This window comes from Dendrobates tinctorius, unplaced genomic scaffold (assembly GCF_039654945.1).
Source record: "Dendrobates tinctorius isolate UK_male_01 unplaced genomic scaffold, ASM3965494v1 ptg000073l, whole genome shotgun sequence".
Lineage (NCBI taxonomy): Eukaryota > Metazoa > Chordata > Amphibia > Anura > Dendrobatidae > Dendrobates > Dendrobates tinctorius.
In genome coordinates this window covers 7084704-7102671 of record NW_027361741.1, presented here as the reverse complement: position 1 = coordinate 7102671, position 17968 = coordinate 7084704, and the positions used below count along the sequence as shown (strand labels likewise).

Here is a 17968-nt window from a genome sequence, read left to right as displayed (position 1 = left end):
GCATATAATGACCCAGGAGATCCACAAACTGTTTATAGTATAAATTAGAAAACCCATCTGGGCCTGGAGCAGATTGTGTCTTTGTAGCTTTGACCGTTTTTTGGATTTCTTCTATAGAAAAGGGGGCATTAAGAACCTCCAGGTCCATTTGAGACAAACTAGGCATTTGTAGTTTACCTAGGAAGGCCTCAATAGCAGGCTCCGTTGGCTGAGGGATGGACGGGTCGTCTTTTAAATTGTAAAGGCCCTGGCAATAGTCTGCAAAGGCATTTGCAATGTGAATAGGGTTTTTAATTATAGAGCCTTCCGGGGAATGCAAAAATTCAATTCTGGACTTAATTTCCCGACTTTTGACCCTCCTAGCTAAAATGGAACCCACTCTGTCTCCCAAGGAGTAATGTTTGATTTTAAAGGCTCCAAATATTTTTCATATTTAGAGAAAAGAATTTGCCTTAGCTGTAACCTCAGCTCTTTTAATTGGGCCGAGCGCGAGGGTAGGGGGCCAGTCTTATTTAGTGACTCTAAAGTTTGAATCTGACCGAGAATCTTCGCTGTCAATTGTTCTCTTTTCTTTTTTTCCCCAAGCAGCAATTTTAATGAAAATTCCCCTAATTACCGCCTTATGCGAAGACCAAAGAGTCTCATCTGAGACTAAACTATTATCGTTCAGAAGAAAAAACTCTGATAACCCCCCAGATAATTCTTGTAAAATATGTTGTTTAGAGCGCAATGAGTCATTTATTTTCCATCTATGAAAAATTGAGGCATTATAACGCTCATTAATTATTAGGGAGACGGGCGCATGGTCAGACCATGATATGACTCCTATTTGAGACTCCGAGCACTCAGCCAGAAGGCTGCTATCCACTAAAAAATAATCTATGCGGCTATAAGAGGTGTATCTTGCAGAAGTCCCTTTCTTCAGCATGGGTGTATCTCCAAACATCGTGAAGGTGATGTTGTGCCAAAAGCTGACCAATATCTTTTCTATGTGCAGTATTAGTGGAACAGTTTAAATGTTTTGAAACCAGGATATTGAAATCTCCACAGATTACTTGATGACCCACAGCTATTTGGTCTAGGATTTTTAGGGATTTCCGCAGAAATCCAATTTGCCTTATACTGGGAGCATAGACCCCGGCCAGAGTATATTTCACATTGTTCAGGGAGCACACAATAATCAGAAATCTGCCCTCTGAGTCAGAATGAACAAAATCCAGCTTAAACGCCACCGTATGTTTATTAAAAATTAACCCCAGCCCGCTTTTTACTAAAGTTAGCATGAAAATTATGAGGGAACAACCGATTATTGAGCCTGAAGTTATCAGCAGCAACCAGATGAGTTTCCTGGACGCAAAGAACATCACACCCTGACTTGTGAACCTCATTCCATAACATGTTCCGCTTAGCAGTGGAATTTAACCCTTTAGTGTTCAACGATAAGAACTTTAACCCCATGACAGATCATACAGAATATTTATGTTACCTGAAGGAAGGAAGGGAGGGGAGGAGGGGGGGAGGGAAATGATAAGAGGAAGAAGGAGCAGGAGTGGGTGAGGAAAAAAGCAAGACAACTACAAGGAAAGGAGCAGAAATCGGCAAAAATAACATTAAGAAAACAAGCAGTCAAATAAACAGCTCTAACAAAAAGCTGTATCACCACCACCACAAAGGGGGTAGCTGGTGGCTAAAAATGAAACTGAGCCACTTGGGGGCACCTGGTGAAGAAAAAACAAAAAAAAGACCAGGATCTTGAGCAACAGTGAGCTGGCTCACAACTTCAGGTTTGGATCCATTCCTCTGAGATCTCTGCCAACTGGGGATTATCTTGAGGGTGACCTGTAGCCTCACGAAGTGGGAGAATGTTCCAGGAGTCCATCAGTTTTGCTAGATGAGTGGGAGACCGGCAAACATGTAGGGCACCGTTATGTGAAACTGAGAGACTGACCGGGAAGCCCCAGCGGTATTTCATTCCAGCATCCCTGAGAGCTTTAGTGAGAGGAGCATATTCCTTTCTTTTTGCAAGTGTCCCTGCAGATAGATCCGGGAATACCAACAGGGCGGCATATCTTGGGGACAAACCCGGCTGTCTCCTCAGAGCTCATAAGAAGGCTTCCTTAGTCAAAGAAATGCAGCCTGGCCAGGGTATCACGTGGGATGTCAGCTCCGAGCGCTCTAGGCTTAGGCACTCTGTGGACCCGATCCACAATGAGACTGGCCGGTTCAGCCTCAGGGAGGACCTCAGAAAAGAAACCTTGTAAAAACTCTGGCAGCTCCCCATCTGGTACCGACTTGGGGATTCCACGAATCCTTACATTATTACGGCGAGACCGGTCCTCCAAATCTGTAACTTTAGCTTGAAGGCCGCTAACGTGGTCTTCTAGAGTAGAATGGGCATCTATAAGGTCGTTATGATACTTGGTTAGCTCCGCCATTTTAGATGATCCGTTCTGTCCTCTATAGCCGATATGTCTCCCCGGATCCCCGCCAGCATACCTCTTAGATCCTCCTGTAAAGAAGCTCTCAGTGAGATCAGGAAGCTCTGCATTGTTTTCTTTGTCAGTGGTATGTCCGCCTGGTCCGGCGCCATGTCAGAGTTCAACACTGAGGTTCTTCTGGAGGACCGGGAAGAAGTGGAAGCAGGGGAGGACGCCATCTTCCCCTTCACCATGCTGCCATCTCTGGGGAAGAAGTCTGTGAGTTTGGCTGGAGAAGGACGCTTAGCAGCTTTCCCTCTGGTCATCTTGTTCCTAGGAGGCACGCAGGTAAAACTCACAACCCCAGCCAGGAGAGAAGGAGGAATGAATCTGTTTGAGCCGATTTAGAGCAGCTTACATGGGAGCTCAGGAGTTATGCAGTCAGCGCCACTGCCAGTCAGGCCACGCCCCCCTGAAATTTTGCATTTTCAAATGAGAGAGAACGCTCTGAAAGATTTGTTAGGCAATTTCTAATGAACATGCCAATAACACGATATACTACTTGTGCACGCAGCACAGCACAAAAGGAAGAACTCTAATTTTTCATGAGCAATTTTGACTACAATTGTAATAGATTTTGCATGCCATGTCAAATTTGCAGAGACTCCGAGGAGGAGAAACTCCCCCCTCCCCCACCAAAGGGATACCATTTTGGAAATTACACCACTAAAGTCATTCCCCCCGCCCCATTTTGAAAACTAAGTCCTTTGAGGAATGAATCTAGGGTTGTATTTATCTTTTTGGATATGCAGATGCTTCTCAAAAGCTTCTCAAAAGCTCACAACATTGAGATGCTTTAGGCCAAAATTTTTCTTTTTCACAAGTGGTAAAAAGAGAAAACGGGACCCACAACATGTAAAAATAATTGTCCCAAATGTGGCAATAGACCACTAGATTGGAATGGCATGTCATGCATCGGAAAAAAAGAAACACTATTTGGCTTTTTTTTCTTTTTTTTTTAATTTGTTTATTGAACCTCAGGACACAAAGAATGTACAACATACAAAATGGATTATGATAACAAACATTATACATAGCATACATGTTTCTGTGCAGTGCAAAATATAAATCAAAGAAATTGCACATTCTTATAGATAAACAAGGCAATATGTACATATCCTTCCAAACGTACGTAAATAATAATTGGCTATACATTTTCCAGCATGTATATCAATCCAATTTCACAAGCCTTGTAATATCATTCAGAAATAAAGTCTAACTAAAACTCCTAAACTACAGCTACCACTACATCAACTAGTGTCTACTATTTCCGCAGCCTAGTCTCCTATATCATTATGTCGCATGTGATGTCTCAACCTTGCAGAGTAAGATGAGAGGAATTCCCCCTCTCCCAAATTTTTTCAAATTTACCCGAGCATCCCCTATTTTGGTATAACGTGCGCTCATATGGAACAATCGAATTTACCAAATCAACCCAAAATCTAAGAGAAGGACATGAGCCGCCCATCCACCGCAGTGCCAGTACCTTCCGCGCCATAAACAGTGTTTCGTGCAGGAAGACCCCAGTATAGCAATCCCAAATCTCTACCCCAAACAAACAGACCAATGGCTCTAGAGGGACTGGAGTCTGTACCAAGGATGTCAGTAGTGACGTAACCTCTTTCCAGTAATGCAGGATAATGGGGCATTGCCACACCATGTGAATAGAATCCGCATCTGGCAAGTGACATCGCAAACATTCTCATGATTGTAGTCGACCCATCCTAAAAAGTCGTATCGGAGTCAAGTATGATTGATTATATATAATTGTATATATAATTGTATCATTCTGTTATTGATAGATGGTGATACTCCAATCGGAGATTCCAGAATCTCCTCCCACTCCTCTCTTTGCGTATTAGGGATGAATCGTTCCCACTTCCTCTTAATAGAGCTTATGGCAGATTCCGCCCCCACTGACAGCATGTACGTATATAAAGAGGATATGAGACCTTGGGGACCCTGCGAATTAAGGATTCCTATCAGAGGCAACGATAAAATAGCGTGGCCCAGACCCTTATCCCTCATATGTGATTGAAGAGCCGATCTCAGTTGTAGATAACGAAAAAAATTGAGATCTCGGAATATCATGTGTGGCCTGTAATTGCTCAAAAGACTTTAAGATCCCTTGGTCATACAGGTCCCCCACTGAAGAGACGCCATAGTGAGTCCAGAAAACAGTGGATGAGCGATTTAGCAATTCCGGAAAATAATTATTATTCCACAGGGACATTTCAGCTATAAAATTTTTAAACCCAATTACGTTCTCGACTTGCCTCCATATTGATCGTGCCAGACGGAGCAGGGGTAGCATTGGTTTTCTCTAGCTCAAGAAATCCTAATGGGCTAACCACTTGTGCAGCGTGAAGCAAATGACTTTCAGAATTGGGGAGGCAATTACCCGGCATCCATTTACTTAATGCTTTAGCCTGCCCAGCCAAGTAGTATAGGAAAAAATCCGGCAGCGCCGCCCCGCCTCCCCTCTTTGGTCTCTGTAAAGTGGACAATTTAAGTTTGCGCCTAGTTTTCCCCCATATAAACCGTGTGACCAGGGAATTGAGATTTACAAAAAAAGGACCTGGGCACCACTACCGCACTGTGCTGAAGGGAGTAGCTAAATTTAGGGAGCAGTATCATTTTAATCAGATTAATGCGTCCGGCCACAGACAATGGGAGCCTACTCCAGGATGCAAATTTAACTTTAGCTAGTTCCAGTAGTGGGTGGACATTGAGTTGTAGATCAAGAGTACTATTGTGAGATATGTGAACGCCCAAATACTTAAAACTAGACACAACAGATAGCGAGGAGAGAGCCTCCAGCTGGGGCATCAGAGCATGAGAAAGGGGCAGCAGGGCAGACTTCTCCCAATTTATATGTAAACCTGAATATTTACTGAATCTATCAAGAATATCACCATGTCATCGGCATATAGGCCTATGGGGTCCACCCGACCTGCTATATCTATGCCTTTGATGTTAGGGGAGGACCTTATACGTATTGCTAGTGCCTCAATCGCAAGGGCGAAGAGGGCCGGGGAGAAAGGACAGCCCTGACGGGTTCCCCTATGTAATGAGAAAGATTCCGATATAGAGTTATTTACTATAATATGGGCCTTGGGTTTCATATACAATATTTTAATCCATGTTATAAATGTATTGCCAAAGCCATATCTTTGCAAGCACGCACAGAGAAAAGGCCACTCAAGAGAGTCAAAAGCCTTGGCAGCATCTAACGATACCAATGCCCACTTGTTGTCTGGCATTAGGTAACTATATTGGACTATTGACTGGACTCGTCTGATATTGATGGAAGTACTTTTACCAGGCATAAAGTCCGTTTGATCAGGATGTATAATGTTCAATATAATTGAATTCAGTCTAGTAGCTAGGATCTTGGTAAAGATTTTATAGTCCACATTCACTAATGAAATAGGACGATAGGATCCACATTCCAAAGGGTCCTTCCCCTCCTTCTGATTAGTACTATGATGTTAGCATCATAAAAGGACTCAGGCATAGAATTCCCTTCCCAAATTCCCTTGAATACCTTCACCAAAACTGGCGTCAATATATCCCGGTACTTCCGATATAATTCAATAGGGAACCCATCAGGTCCAGGGGCCTTCCCAGAAGCTATGTCTTTCATGGCATTTTCAATCTCCTCTGCGGTGAACACATCGTCCATAAGGGCTCGCTACTCAGGATCTAATGTGGGGAATGACAGATCTGACAAATAGTCTAAGCACCCAAAGTGTCAAAGTCAGTTTTAGATTCATATAGTGACCTGTTGTAGTCATGAAAACAGTCAAGAATTTCCTTGGTCGAAGACACCAATAGACCATCCGCTCTACGAATCTGTAATATTGTATTAGAGGTGCTATGTTGGCGCACCAGATAGGCCAAAAATGTGCCCGTCTGGTTCCCCAATTCAAAGTAAGATTGACGGGTAAAGAATAGTTTACGCTTAGATTTAGTGTCCACATGCTGACTATATAACCTCTGGGTGGCCAACCACTCTGTTCCCACTAGTTTGGTTAGATATATATGTAGCCTCTGAGTCTTTCAGTCGTTGCTTCACCTCATCATCCTTTCTCGAGGTTTCCCGCTTAATATAAGAGATCGTGGAGGACAAACAGCCTTAAGGGCATCCCAAAATAAATTAATATCTTGAGGCTCCGGGTGGGACGCAGTGAAGCAATGCAACTGATCAATCGTTCTGTCAGGGGGTCCCATCAATTTTAACCAAAAAGGATTCAACTTCCAAGCCATTCCGCTGTTTGTTTGACCATATTTGAGTTAAAGAATGACCGGGCTATGGTCTGATATCCCCCTACTTCCATGTTTTCTATCAGCCACCCACATTGCCAGACCGCTAGAACCAAATATATAGTCTATGCGTGATAGAGAGCGTTTAGTGGATGAGTGGCAGGAATATTCCCTTAGCTCAGGGTGACGCACCCTCCACAAATCCAACCACCCGCCACCCCCTATAAATAATGATAACGTGGTTGCAGTCGATGGAGAGGACCCCCCAGTCCCTCCATCATCTAGCCTCAATTTATCAAGGCAGTTGTTCATGACCATGTTAAAGTCTCCCATACAAATAACATCAGCATCCGGGTAATTAAGGGCAAAACCCACTGCCTTCTGCAGAATGGACATACGAGCCGGGGGGGGGGGTAATAAATGCATAAGACTAAATTTTTTGCTGGTGTTTATCATTGCATGGATAAAAACAAAACGACCCTCAGGGTCCCGCCGAGTCTCCCTGGCTTCACATCTGATGTCTCTATGTACCAATATTGAGACCCCTCTCGAATAGCTGGTTTGGAATGCATGGACAGACCATTGTAACCAAGGCTTCTGCACACACCGCGCTGTTTCCCTGGTCAGGTGCGTCTCTACCAAGGCCACAATGTGAGGGCAGTAGTGTCTGATCTGTGAGAAGACTGATTTTTTTCCAAAGAGTTTTTATACCCCTCACATTCCATGTCATACATATCAACTCAGACCCCATGTTTTGTTCGGCTGAATATGGTGCATAATAATGCCCGGGCAAAATTTAGAGACATCACCTAAAAACTGAAATTGTTGTCGGCTGCGATTTTTACCTAAAAAATACAAAAAACTACTACGGAAAAAAAACAAAATGAATAAACAACAAACAAAGTGGGAGCAGAGTCCTGTACTCCCATCACGAAGCAAACAGGGGGATACCATCACTGAGCCCAGTGTCCGGTATTGTTGGTAACCTGGACGCTTTCGAGTAAAGCTCCAATCAGCCGATTAATAGAAAAATACCAACTAGCAATAGATACATTAGGATTCATTTGCAGCGGACCCTTTGTGAGACCACAGCCACTCCACCGCCTCTGTGAAAAACAAAGTAGAACCCTCGTGGACCACCCGGAGACGGGCTGGGTAAATCATCGAGTACATAATATTCCCTTCCCGTAAATGCCTTTTGACCTCCGTAAACTGCGCCCGTTGTTTCTGGAGTTCCATAGAGAAGTCTGGGAAAATCGAGATCGTGGCATTGTTGAACTTGATAGGGCTCTTTTGCCGTGCCAGACGCAGAGCCACGTCTCTATCCCTGCAGTTGAGGAGGCGCGCCAGAAAAGGTCTAGGTGGGGCTCCAGGAGGAAGAGGCCTAGTAGGTACCCTGTGAGCCCTCTCTACCGCAAATATTGGGGAGAATTCGTCTCCCAAAGTAGATTTAAGCCAATCTTCTAGGAATTGCTCTGGGTGTTGTCCTTCCGATCGCTCCGGTAGTCCAATAATTCGGATATTATTCCGACGCATTCTGTTCTCCAGGTCATCTGCTTTTTGCCTCCACGCATTCATAGAACTTGCCACTTTTGTTAGTTTGGCTTCCATAGGTGTGATGGTGTGTTCTACCTGGGATACCCGCGTCTCCACCTCCGTAATACGGCCCTTTATGGCTTGTATATCTTGTCGGAGGCATCCCATCTCGGTGTGCACGTCCTCTATCTTCCCAGACAGAGGCGTCCTGGTTAAGGAGATGGCCTGCATGAGTTGCTCAGACGCCTGCTTAAGGGTTAATTCCTCCTGCTCACTGTCCTCCTTACCCTCAGAGGGGCGGCTCTTACGCTGAGCTTGTGAGGGATTATGTTTAAGAGATCTTGAAGCCTCGGAGTGGTCTATTCTGGCATATTCCTTCAGCTTTTCAGCCGCCCCAGACCCCTTGGAACGACTCATCTCGATAGCAATAGGGCACAGCCGGATATCAAAGACAGTACACCCCGGAGTCGCTTAAATCAAAGTTATAGATGGAGTAAAATTATCAAATGGTGGCTGCGGGGTCCCAGGAGCAGAACAGATCTGCAGCGTTACACAGGGAGGCAATGTCCAGCTCCAAGCAGCACACAAGGGGTTATATATCCCGGGGAGAGACCCACAGCACCCCACAGGGACAGCAGCCAGAGGGGAATCCAAGTCCCTATATTAATGGCGCTGACAGGCCAGGTGATTTGGCAGAGAGGGGGAACGCAGGGCCCAATCTTACAGGGCACACACCGCCTGCTCCTCACATATATTTAGGGTATCTGCTCACCGTCTGACAGCGCTGCAGCGATGGGGAAAACGGCGCTGCGCCTGCACAGGCAGAGCGCGCGCCTCCAAGATGGCCGCCGCCCAGTGCAGGCCCCGCCGGCCGCTCCGGTCTTCACGGCTGCACCGCGCTCAGGATTCCAGCCCTGCTCTCCCGCGGGGGGCCAGGAGCGCCAGAGTGTCCAGGGGGTCCAAAAAAACAGCGACCGCGCCGCTGAGGTAAGGGTCCGCTGGCCAGATATAGTCAGGATGGCAGGAGCTCTCTTCAGACGCGTCCTCTCTCGCCGCTACATAGCCACGCGCCCCCACTATTTGGCTTTTGAAATCTCAATTTGTCTGGCGTAGTTTTCAGGCATTACTTACAGAGCAATCAAAGTGCCAGAAATGCAGGTAATACCCAAAGTGACCCCGGTTCATCAACTATACTCAAGAAGTTCATCTACGGTTATGGTGAGCATTTAATGGTTGATGACTTTTGTGTCTGCTAGCTGCTCTATGCTCTGGCTCGCAAGTTAAAATTTTGAAACAATGAATTTCTAAACGAGGATTCCCTTTAAATGCCTTTCAATTGAGGTCTACCCACCTGCTGTCCTTGTCTGCGTAAAGCTCCATGTAGAGAGGGTTGATTGTAGGATCAATGACAACCCATGATCCTCCTCTGAGCTCAGCAAATGGCGGGATGTATACTAAAACTGGTTGTTTGAATTCTCTCAGGCTGTCCACAATGTATGCTCCAAACTTTAGCACCTGATCGTACATATCTGTAAAATAAAATACAAGCTTATAGAGGTATTCCCATCTCAAAGATCCTATCCCAATATATTCTATGTGTAATAATATTAGCCGATATCTCCAGTAAGAAATGTAGTATAGTTCTATGTCGCTTACCCCATGTGGAGGCATTACAGTAGCTTAGATATCCATGGTTACAACCACTAGCAACCGTTAATATGAGTGGTCGTAACCATCAATACCTAAACTACAGCAATGCCCTGCACATGGGTAAGCAATATAGGCTATCAGAAATATACTCCATTTGCTAATATTATTATTATTACACCTATTACATATTGGGATATGACTTTGGAGATGGGAATACCCCTTTAAATTTTCTGCAAATAAGGTAGAAAAAACAGTGGCATATTACCAGCTAGTTAGCAGATATCAAATACAATAGAAAAGTACCGACTACTATGACTAGTTTTCCGGTTACACTTCAGTTACCAGCTCTATTTCACATACATCTTTTTATCAGATTTTTTTTTTTTATTAATAGGATATTAGTTATACAATTGCTGGCTTTAAGCTTACCCTTCATGCCACCAGAGAATCCCCTCCAATTTGCAAAGATGATTATAGGCAGCCCCTCACGGTTGAAATCTTTTATAGCCTGTGCAGTTTTAAATGCTGAATCTGGGAACCAAACTTGTCCAGCTTGTTGAATTATCTGAAGAAAAAAAAAATTCAGAGCACCTTATCTTAATGACGCAGCAGATTTCTTTTAATTTTTTTCCTCCTCTTCTTCCAAGACACATATCATTTTTATCTTTTTGGCTGACACAGGCATATGAGGGTCTCTTTTTTATTGGGGAGGGGGGGGGAAATTGCAATATTATATTACACAAGTCACTATAACTATATGATGACTGGAAATTATGTTTTATTATTCTTTGATTTTTTTATATTTATATACCGTATTTTTCGCTTTATAAGACGCTCCGGATTATAAGACGCACCACAATTTTTGAGGAGAAAAATAAGAAAAAAATATTTTTTAATAAAATGGTGGTGCCTCTTTTAATCCTTGCATCTTATTGCTTACCGGGGTTGGTGGCTGCGGTGTAGAGGGGTCCCAGGCTCGCTGCTGGAGGAGGCAGGCGTGGAGTGATGCTGCAGGCCGCATTCAGGGATGAGGGGGGGCTCCGATGTGTGCTGTTGCTGCTGCAGAGTCTTGTGCTGGTGTCAGGTTTCTCCACTTGTCCGGCGGTTGGAGGCCGGTGCTGCGGGTGCTCCGGTGCGGCGTTGTGTGCCCATCGATGCCCGGGGCTCTGCCGACATTGTTTGACAGACCAGAGCCCCAGCATTTCCTTGGTTCCCTGTATATGTGCGCTGAAGTGCCGGTAAAAAAAAAATGGCCACCGGCGCATGCGCAGATGGGATCTCGGGACCAGTTCTCGAGAGATGAGATCTGAAATCTCATCTCTCGAGAGCTGGGTCCCGAGATCCCATCTGCGCACACGCGGCGGCCATTTTTTTTGCAGGCACCACCGCGCGCACACAGGGAACCCAGGGAAAATGGCCGCCGGCGCGTGCGCAGATGGGATCTCGGGACCCACCTCTCGAGAGATGAGATTTCAAATCTCATCTCTCGAGAACTGGGTCCCGAGATCCCATCTGCGCACGCGCCGGCGGCCATCTTTTTACCGGCACACAGGGAACTGAGGAAATGCCGGGGCTCTGGCCTGTCGCACAATGTTGGCAGAGCCCCGGGCATCGACGGGCACACAACGCGGCACCGGACACACCCGCAGCAGCGGCCAGCAACCGCCGGACGCCCCGATCACAGCTTAGGTAAGGCATGTCCGCTTTGTAAGACGCACCCCTGTTTTCCCCCCAAATTTTGGGGAAAAAAAGTGCGTCTTACAAAGCGGAAAATACGGTAATACACTTTATTTTTTATTTTCAAGAGAGAACTGATGATTGTTTGATACTTGCACTATATACTTATTACACAGTATAGTACAAATCACAGTCTCTTATGAAAGTCAGCCTGTAGCTGGGCTTCACTGAGAACAAAGATGGTGGCGATGGGGGCCTCAAGCCAGTCCTGGCTGCCATATCGACTTATCGGCACACTGTGATCACATCACATGAGGGCAGACGGATTGTCAGATAGGATTGCACACCTTAAAAGCCACTGTGAGTGATAAACATATATAAGAAGTCGATGCTATTACAGTTAAATACTACCGATATAACACAGATGGCTCTTTACTCTTTTGGAGCGGTGGCTCAGCTCCTAACGGATATATACCATATTTTTTGGATTATAAAATGCACTTTATTTCCCCCAAATTTGGGGGGGAAATGAGGGTGCCTCTTATAATGCAGATATACCTTACTGGCTGTAGTGGAGCAGGGTCCCAGGGTCACTGCTGGAGGAGACAACAGTGGCGTGTTGCTGCAGGCTGGGATGAGGGGGTGTTCCGATGTGCGCCGCTGCGGGTGAAAATGGCTGCGGTGCTCTGTGGTGCAGGGGGGCTCCGCTAGCATTTTAAAAAAATATCCATTACTGCGATGCGTTGGCCTCCGGCCTCATTGTCGAGATCTCAATCTGAGCATGCGCCACCCTCGGTGGCCATTTTCCCGGAGCCCCCCGCACATCCATTACAATGATGCCCAGATCTAGAACACAGCAACGAGACCTCGACACCCGAGATCTTGTTGCCGAGATCCCATTCTGAGCATGTGTCGCCCCGGCAGCCATTTTTCCAGAGGCCAACGCATCGCAGTAATGGATGTGCGGCTGGACTTTCACAAAATGCCTGCAGAGCCCCCCGCACCACAGAGCACCGTAGTCATTTTCACCCGCAGCGACTCACATTGGAACACCCCCTGATCCCAGCCTGCAGCAACGCGCCCACTCTTGCCTCCTCCTGCAGCGACCCCGCTTCACCGCAGCCACCACCCCCAGTAAGCAATAAGACGAATGGATTATAAGAGACACCACCATTTTATAAAAAAAAAAAAAAAAAAAGGTTTTTTTCCCTATTTTTCTCCTCAAAATTTGGGGTGCGTCTTATAATCCGGTGTGTCTTACAATCCGCAAAATACGGTATGTCAAAGAGGCAAGCATGAACAAATTTAAATTACAGTGGAAATAGAACTTAAAATACAACACATAATAATAATAAATGTTATTTTTATAGCGCCGACATATTCCGCAGCACTTTACATTTCAGAGGGGAATTGTACAGACAATAGACATTACAGCATAACAATTATCACATACAGTAGATTATAACAAATACCAAGAGGAATGAGGGCCCTGCTCGCAAGCTTACAGTCTATGAGGAAAGAGGTAGACACGAAAGGTGGGTGGTAACAGTTGCCCTGATAGTATGGACCAGCCATAATGTTAAGTGTGTAACAGTACAAACACAGAGGGCTAATGGATGCATAAAGCATGTGGGAACATGATGCAGGAAATCTGATTATAGTAAAACTTTTGGCTGTGCCACACAGGAATAGATTAGGTTAATGTGTTGAGGCGATAGGCCAGTCTGAATAAATGCGTTTTCAGGGCACGCTTAAAATTGTGGGGATTGGGGACTAATCGTATTGACCTGGGAAGTGCATTCCAAAGAATTGGCGCGGCACGTGTAAAGTCTTGGAGACGGGAGTGGGAGGTTCTGACTATTGAGGATGCTAACCTCAGGTCATCAGCAGAACGGATGGCGTGGGTAGGGTGGTATACTGAAACAAGGGAGGAGATGTAAGGAGGTGTTGCTGAGCCATGGAGGGCTTTGTGGGTGAGGGTAATAAGTTTATACTGAAATCTGGAGTGGATGGGTAGCCAGTGTAATGACTGGCACAAGGTAGAGGCATCGGTGTAACGATTGGTGAGGAATATGATCCTGGCTGCAGCATTCAAGACAGATTGGAGAGGGGAGAGTTTGGTAAGAGGGAGACCGATTAGAAGAGAGTTACAATAGTCGAGACGAGAAAGAATAAGAGAAACAGTAAGAGTTTTTGCAGAGTCAAAAGTAAGAAAAGGTCGAATTCTAGAAATGTTTTTGAGGTGCAGATGACAAGAGCGAGCCAGTGATCGAATGTGGGGGGCAAAGGAAAGCTCGGAATCAAGTATGACCCCAAGACAGCGGGCCTGTTGCTGGGGAGTAATAGTGGAACCACACACAGAAATGTGTAAGGACTAAAAGTACCTTAGCTTCAGATTCAGGGTTTGCTGGATCAGCAGGTACTGCCATCTCTACACTTCGGGTCTCCACAGCAATAACACCCAACGGTATTCCTCCTAATCTAAAACACAAATGATACAAAGCACCATATCACCTTTAAAATCACACAAACAATTAATTCTAACAAATGTGAGATGATAGCATTTCCTCTGTGGCCATACCTTGCCCGACCCACAACTACAGTCTGTGCCCAACGTTGCATGATCTCCTTGAAGCTTCCAAGATCAAAGAATCCAGTTTGCCATGTCCCTTTGATAGCTACAAAGATATGAGTTGCTTTAACAAGTATGACAATATGAGTAAAAATGTGATATAGTCTATGGACCTACTGGGATGGGGTCTTCCAGCAAGCATCCAGCGGGGATCATAGGGAGCCTTTGTTGGAATAAACTCAATAAGACGGTCGATTGGGTCAGAAGGTGAGATGACAGGAGCTGGACTGTGTTTGTCCTTCAGATGGGCAAACAAATAAATGTAAATTTATGCATTTGTAAGTATTTGTCATTAACAAAGCAAAGGAAAAAGATGAATAAAACACAACCAGGAAACCTAAAGTTACTGTGACTTAGCGATGCACCAGCGATCCCGACCAGCGATATGACCTGGTCAGGATCGCTGGTGCATCGCTAAGTGGTCGCTAGTGAGCTGCCACACAGGCAGATCTCATCAGCAACATCGCAGGGGTTGGGGGTCGTTACTTACCTGTCAGATGAGGCGATCCTGACGTCCTCCCGCCCGCGTCCACGCGTCGCTCGTCTCCACAGCAGGAAACCCAGCAGGAAGCTGACGACGAGAAACGGTCCATGACGTTCTTGCGCGATCAGCAATAACCAGCGGGGGAGCGGTCGGAGGTAAGTATCAGACATAGCAATATCACTAGCAATATCGCTATAACGTCACAAAAACCAGTGACGTTATAGTGATATTGCTAGCGATATCGCTTAGTGTGACAGGCCCTTAAGGTAGAAACGGGTCTGGAAGCAGACCACTGTCTGCCTCCTAGTGACACTAAGTGAAAACTGATAAGCTTTGTGCCAGTCAGTGGGTGTATACTGCTGAGTAGGAGCTAACATTTTTATGCTTAGTGTCAGACTCCTTGTGGCAGCAGCATACACCCACATTTGCCTGTCCCCCAATGAAGCTATTTTCGTTAGTAAAATGTTCACATAAAAAAAGATGGCAACTATAGTTAAATATAAAAATGAAAATTAGTCAAAAAAATATTTTTTAAAAAGAAGAGGATTAATAAATTCAAATGAAAAATTAAAAAAAAAACTTTTGGCAGAAACTGGTCTGGAGCTCTAGACCCGTGCCTGCCTCCTAGTGTCACCAAGCTAAACTGAATAACTGGGTTGTCAGTAGGCGTTTATAGCCTGCTGGGTAGGAGCCAACATTTTTTTCTTAGTTGCAATTCTTAAGGGGGTTTTACACACAGCGATGTCGCTAGCAATATCGCTAAAGCGTCACCGATTTTGTAACACAGCAGTGATATTGCTAGCGATATCGCTATGTGTGATACTTACCTCCGACCGGCTCCCAGCTGTCTGTCGCTGATCGCACGAGATCGGCCGGGTCCATTTCTCGTCGGGCGCGTCCTGCTGGCGCCAACGAGCGACGTGTGGACGCGGGCGGGAGGATGTCAGCATCACTGCGTGTGAAAGGTAAGTAACGACCGCTGCTGCGTCGCTGTGAGATCTGCCTGTTTGGCAGCTCACTAGCGACCATTTAGCGATGCACAAGCGATTCTGACCGGGTCGTATCGTGGTCGGATCGCTGGTGCATCGCTAAATGTAAAGGGGCCTTTAGTGTCAGTCTCCTGGCTGCAGCATACACTCATGGTCTTTTATGTCCCACAAAGACAGAGAAAAAATATCTTCTTGATAAAAGGGTAAAGGTTACCCAATATCACATTGGAGAAATTAATCTGCGAGAAAGTATCTTACCTTTGGCATATAGGAGAGCCACTGAAGAATGGTATACACTCCTTCAAAATCATCAGGGACCATAGCGTGAGACACCCCATTATTACACATAATCTGTACTCCTCCTAACTGGTTATTAGACGTATATACTTCACGACCAAGAACCTATAGCACAAATTAGTTTCATTATAAACATTCTTAAACATCATCTTTTTTTATGGAAATTATATGGTGTTTTTTTTGTTCGTTTTTTTTTTTTTAATTATTTGAGGTATACTTTACGCAGAAATATAACTACAAGTTTCTTAACATGACAGCTAAGAAATATGACACAGGGAATACAACTTTTATTTACCTTGTTCAGGGCACCTGCACCAGTCAAAATTATATGGGAATTCTCTACTTGAATAACACGCTGACCCAGTCTCACCAAGTAGGCTCCTATCCCAATTGCACGACATGTGACCTTAGAAAACAAAGGCAATGTGAATGTTGAATGTCCTAATGAAGTGTCAAAATCATTGGTGTAGGACAGAAACAGGATGATCTGAGAGAAAAGTAAACCATGCATTGTGGAGAATTGCTTAAAAGCTATGGAAAAAATATTTTCAGTAGTAGCTTTCAGATTTTTCTTATTAATATACTCTACGTAGTTCGGTCTATAGCTAGGGTGCTGATGTCTTCATTAGCTCGTACAATAGCACAGCCTATATCCTACACATATTTCCTCTTCATGTCCTTTCTTTGTTTTCTGGAATCTCTTGGCCCTCCGTGAGATCATACATGCTTTGTTCTCCATCTATATTGTAGAAGTCTGTGTACAGCACTCTCCCTGCTACTATCTATAATCAGGAGACCAACCCCGGCCAGTGGATCAGCTGACCTGAGCTAACTGTATCATAGGATTATACAAGGCAGTTAGCTCAGGTCAGGGGACCTGGTTGTCAGACAAGGTCTTCCGATCCAAGTAAGGTTTGCATTTCACAGATGTATGAAATTGGCTTACCATAGGAAAAAAGGGGTAGATCAGAGAGAGCAATCAGAATCAGGAGTTCTATTGGATTCGTAATATTTTTCAAAGCAGCCAGCTAGATAGGCGACTTAGACAATCTAAATTTATATAAACATTTTTAATATTAAAAAGATAACTAATTTTGCAATTAGGAAACAAACACTAAATAAAATTTCAGCTTCAAGGTGTACAAAGTCAAGCCAAACTCTTTACACCAAAGATGAAAATATGCGTGAGAGCACATACCATGCTGATGGTTATAATTTCATCATATGCCAGCGATGACTCGCCAGCAATTGTTCCTGATCCTCTCAGATTCTCTACACCAATTCCTTCCTCTTTTCCAATGATGTCAGTCAGCACATACCTGTGGAGAAGGACGATACAATGGGATTTCTAGGTCAAGAGAGTCTAAATGACAAACAGATCAAGACTGGATCAATACCCTGCTTGCAAGTACCTGGATTCACCTTCATCCTCTACGTGTTCACAATGCACCGAATTCAGAGAGCTAATCCGGGTGTAGTCCTGGGGCGTCAGATACAAATACTTGAAGCCCTAGGAAAATAAAATTCCAGGTATTTAAAAAACAAGGTAACCAGTTCTTTCTATTACCACTTTCTATAGGACTAAAAGGTAATTCATGGTTTACCGAACATACTAGGTAAAAAAAACAAACTTACTGGTTGACAGCAAGTAAAATCAAATAAATGTACTTAAATTTTAAAGTGTGTTTTCACATTGCGTTTTGCCACTTGTTCACTGGTCCCATTGTGGTTTTCGTCTAAACCCCCTGCAAAATGGGATTCTGGCGCATGCGCCGATGGAGCCATAGTCTATAATGGTGCCTGCAGAGAAAACGTGTGATCTGATGAGCATCATTTCCAGGCATATACACCTACTGAAGACGGACACCCAGCTATAATAGACTGTGTCCGCCTCTAGTTGGTGTATACGCTTGAAAACGATCCGGACGTAAGCCCTGACAGGACCCACAGATGTGGAGAA

The 17968-nt window shown here is 44.8% G+C and overlaps 1 protein-coding gene across 5 annotated transcripts in view; it reads right to left on the bottom strand.

The window, feature by feature from the left end:
- ACACB (acetyl-CoA carboxylase beta) overlaps nucleotides 1-17968 on the bottom strand; it is a 398726-nt gene that overhangs the window by 27358 nt on the left and 353400 nt on the right. For all 5 annotated transcript variants that reach the window (XM_073582603.1, XM_073582604.1, XM_073582605.1 and 2 more), the window contains 9 exons: nucleotides 17421-17518; nucleotides 17207-17327; nucleotides 16304-16414; nucleotides 15970-16113; nucleotides 14356-14476; nucleotides 14188-14284; nucleotides 13991-14087; nucleotides 10359-10494; nucleotides 9631-9808 (listed from right to left, as the gene is read on the bottom strand). In XM_073582603.1, the coding sequence (XP_073438704.1) occupies nucleotides 9631-9808; nucleotides 10359-10494; nucleotides 13991-14087; nucleotides 14188-14284; nucleotides 14356-14476; nucleotides 15970-16113; nucleotides 16304-16414; nucleotides 17207-17327; nucleotides 17421-17518 (1103 nt within the window). The remainder of the gene's footprint in view (nucleotides 1-9630; nucleotides 9809-10358; nucleotides 10495-13990; nucleotides 14088-14187; nucleotides 14285-14355; nucleotides 14477-15969; nucleotides 16114-16303; nucleotides 16415-17206; nucleotides 17328-17420; nucleotides 17519-17968) is intronic.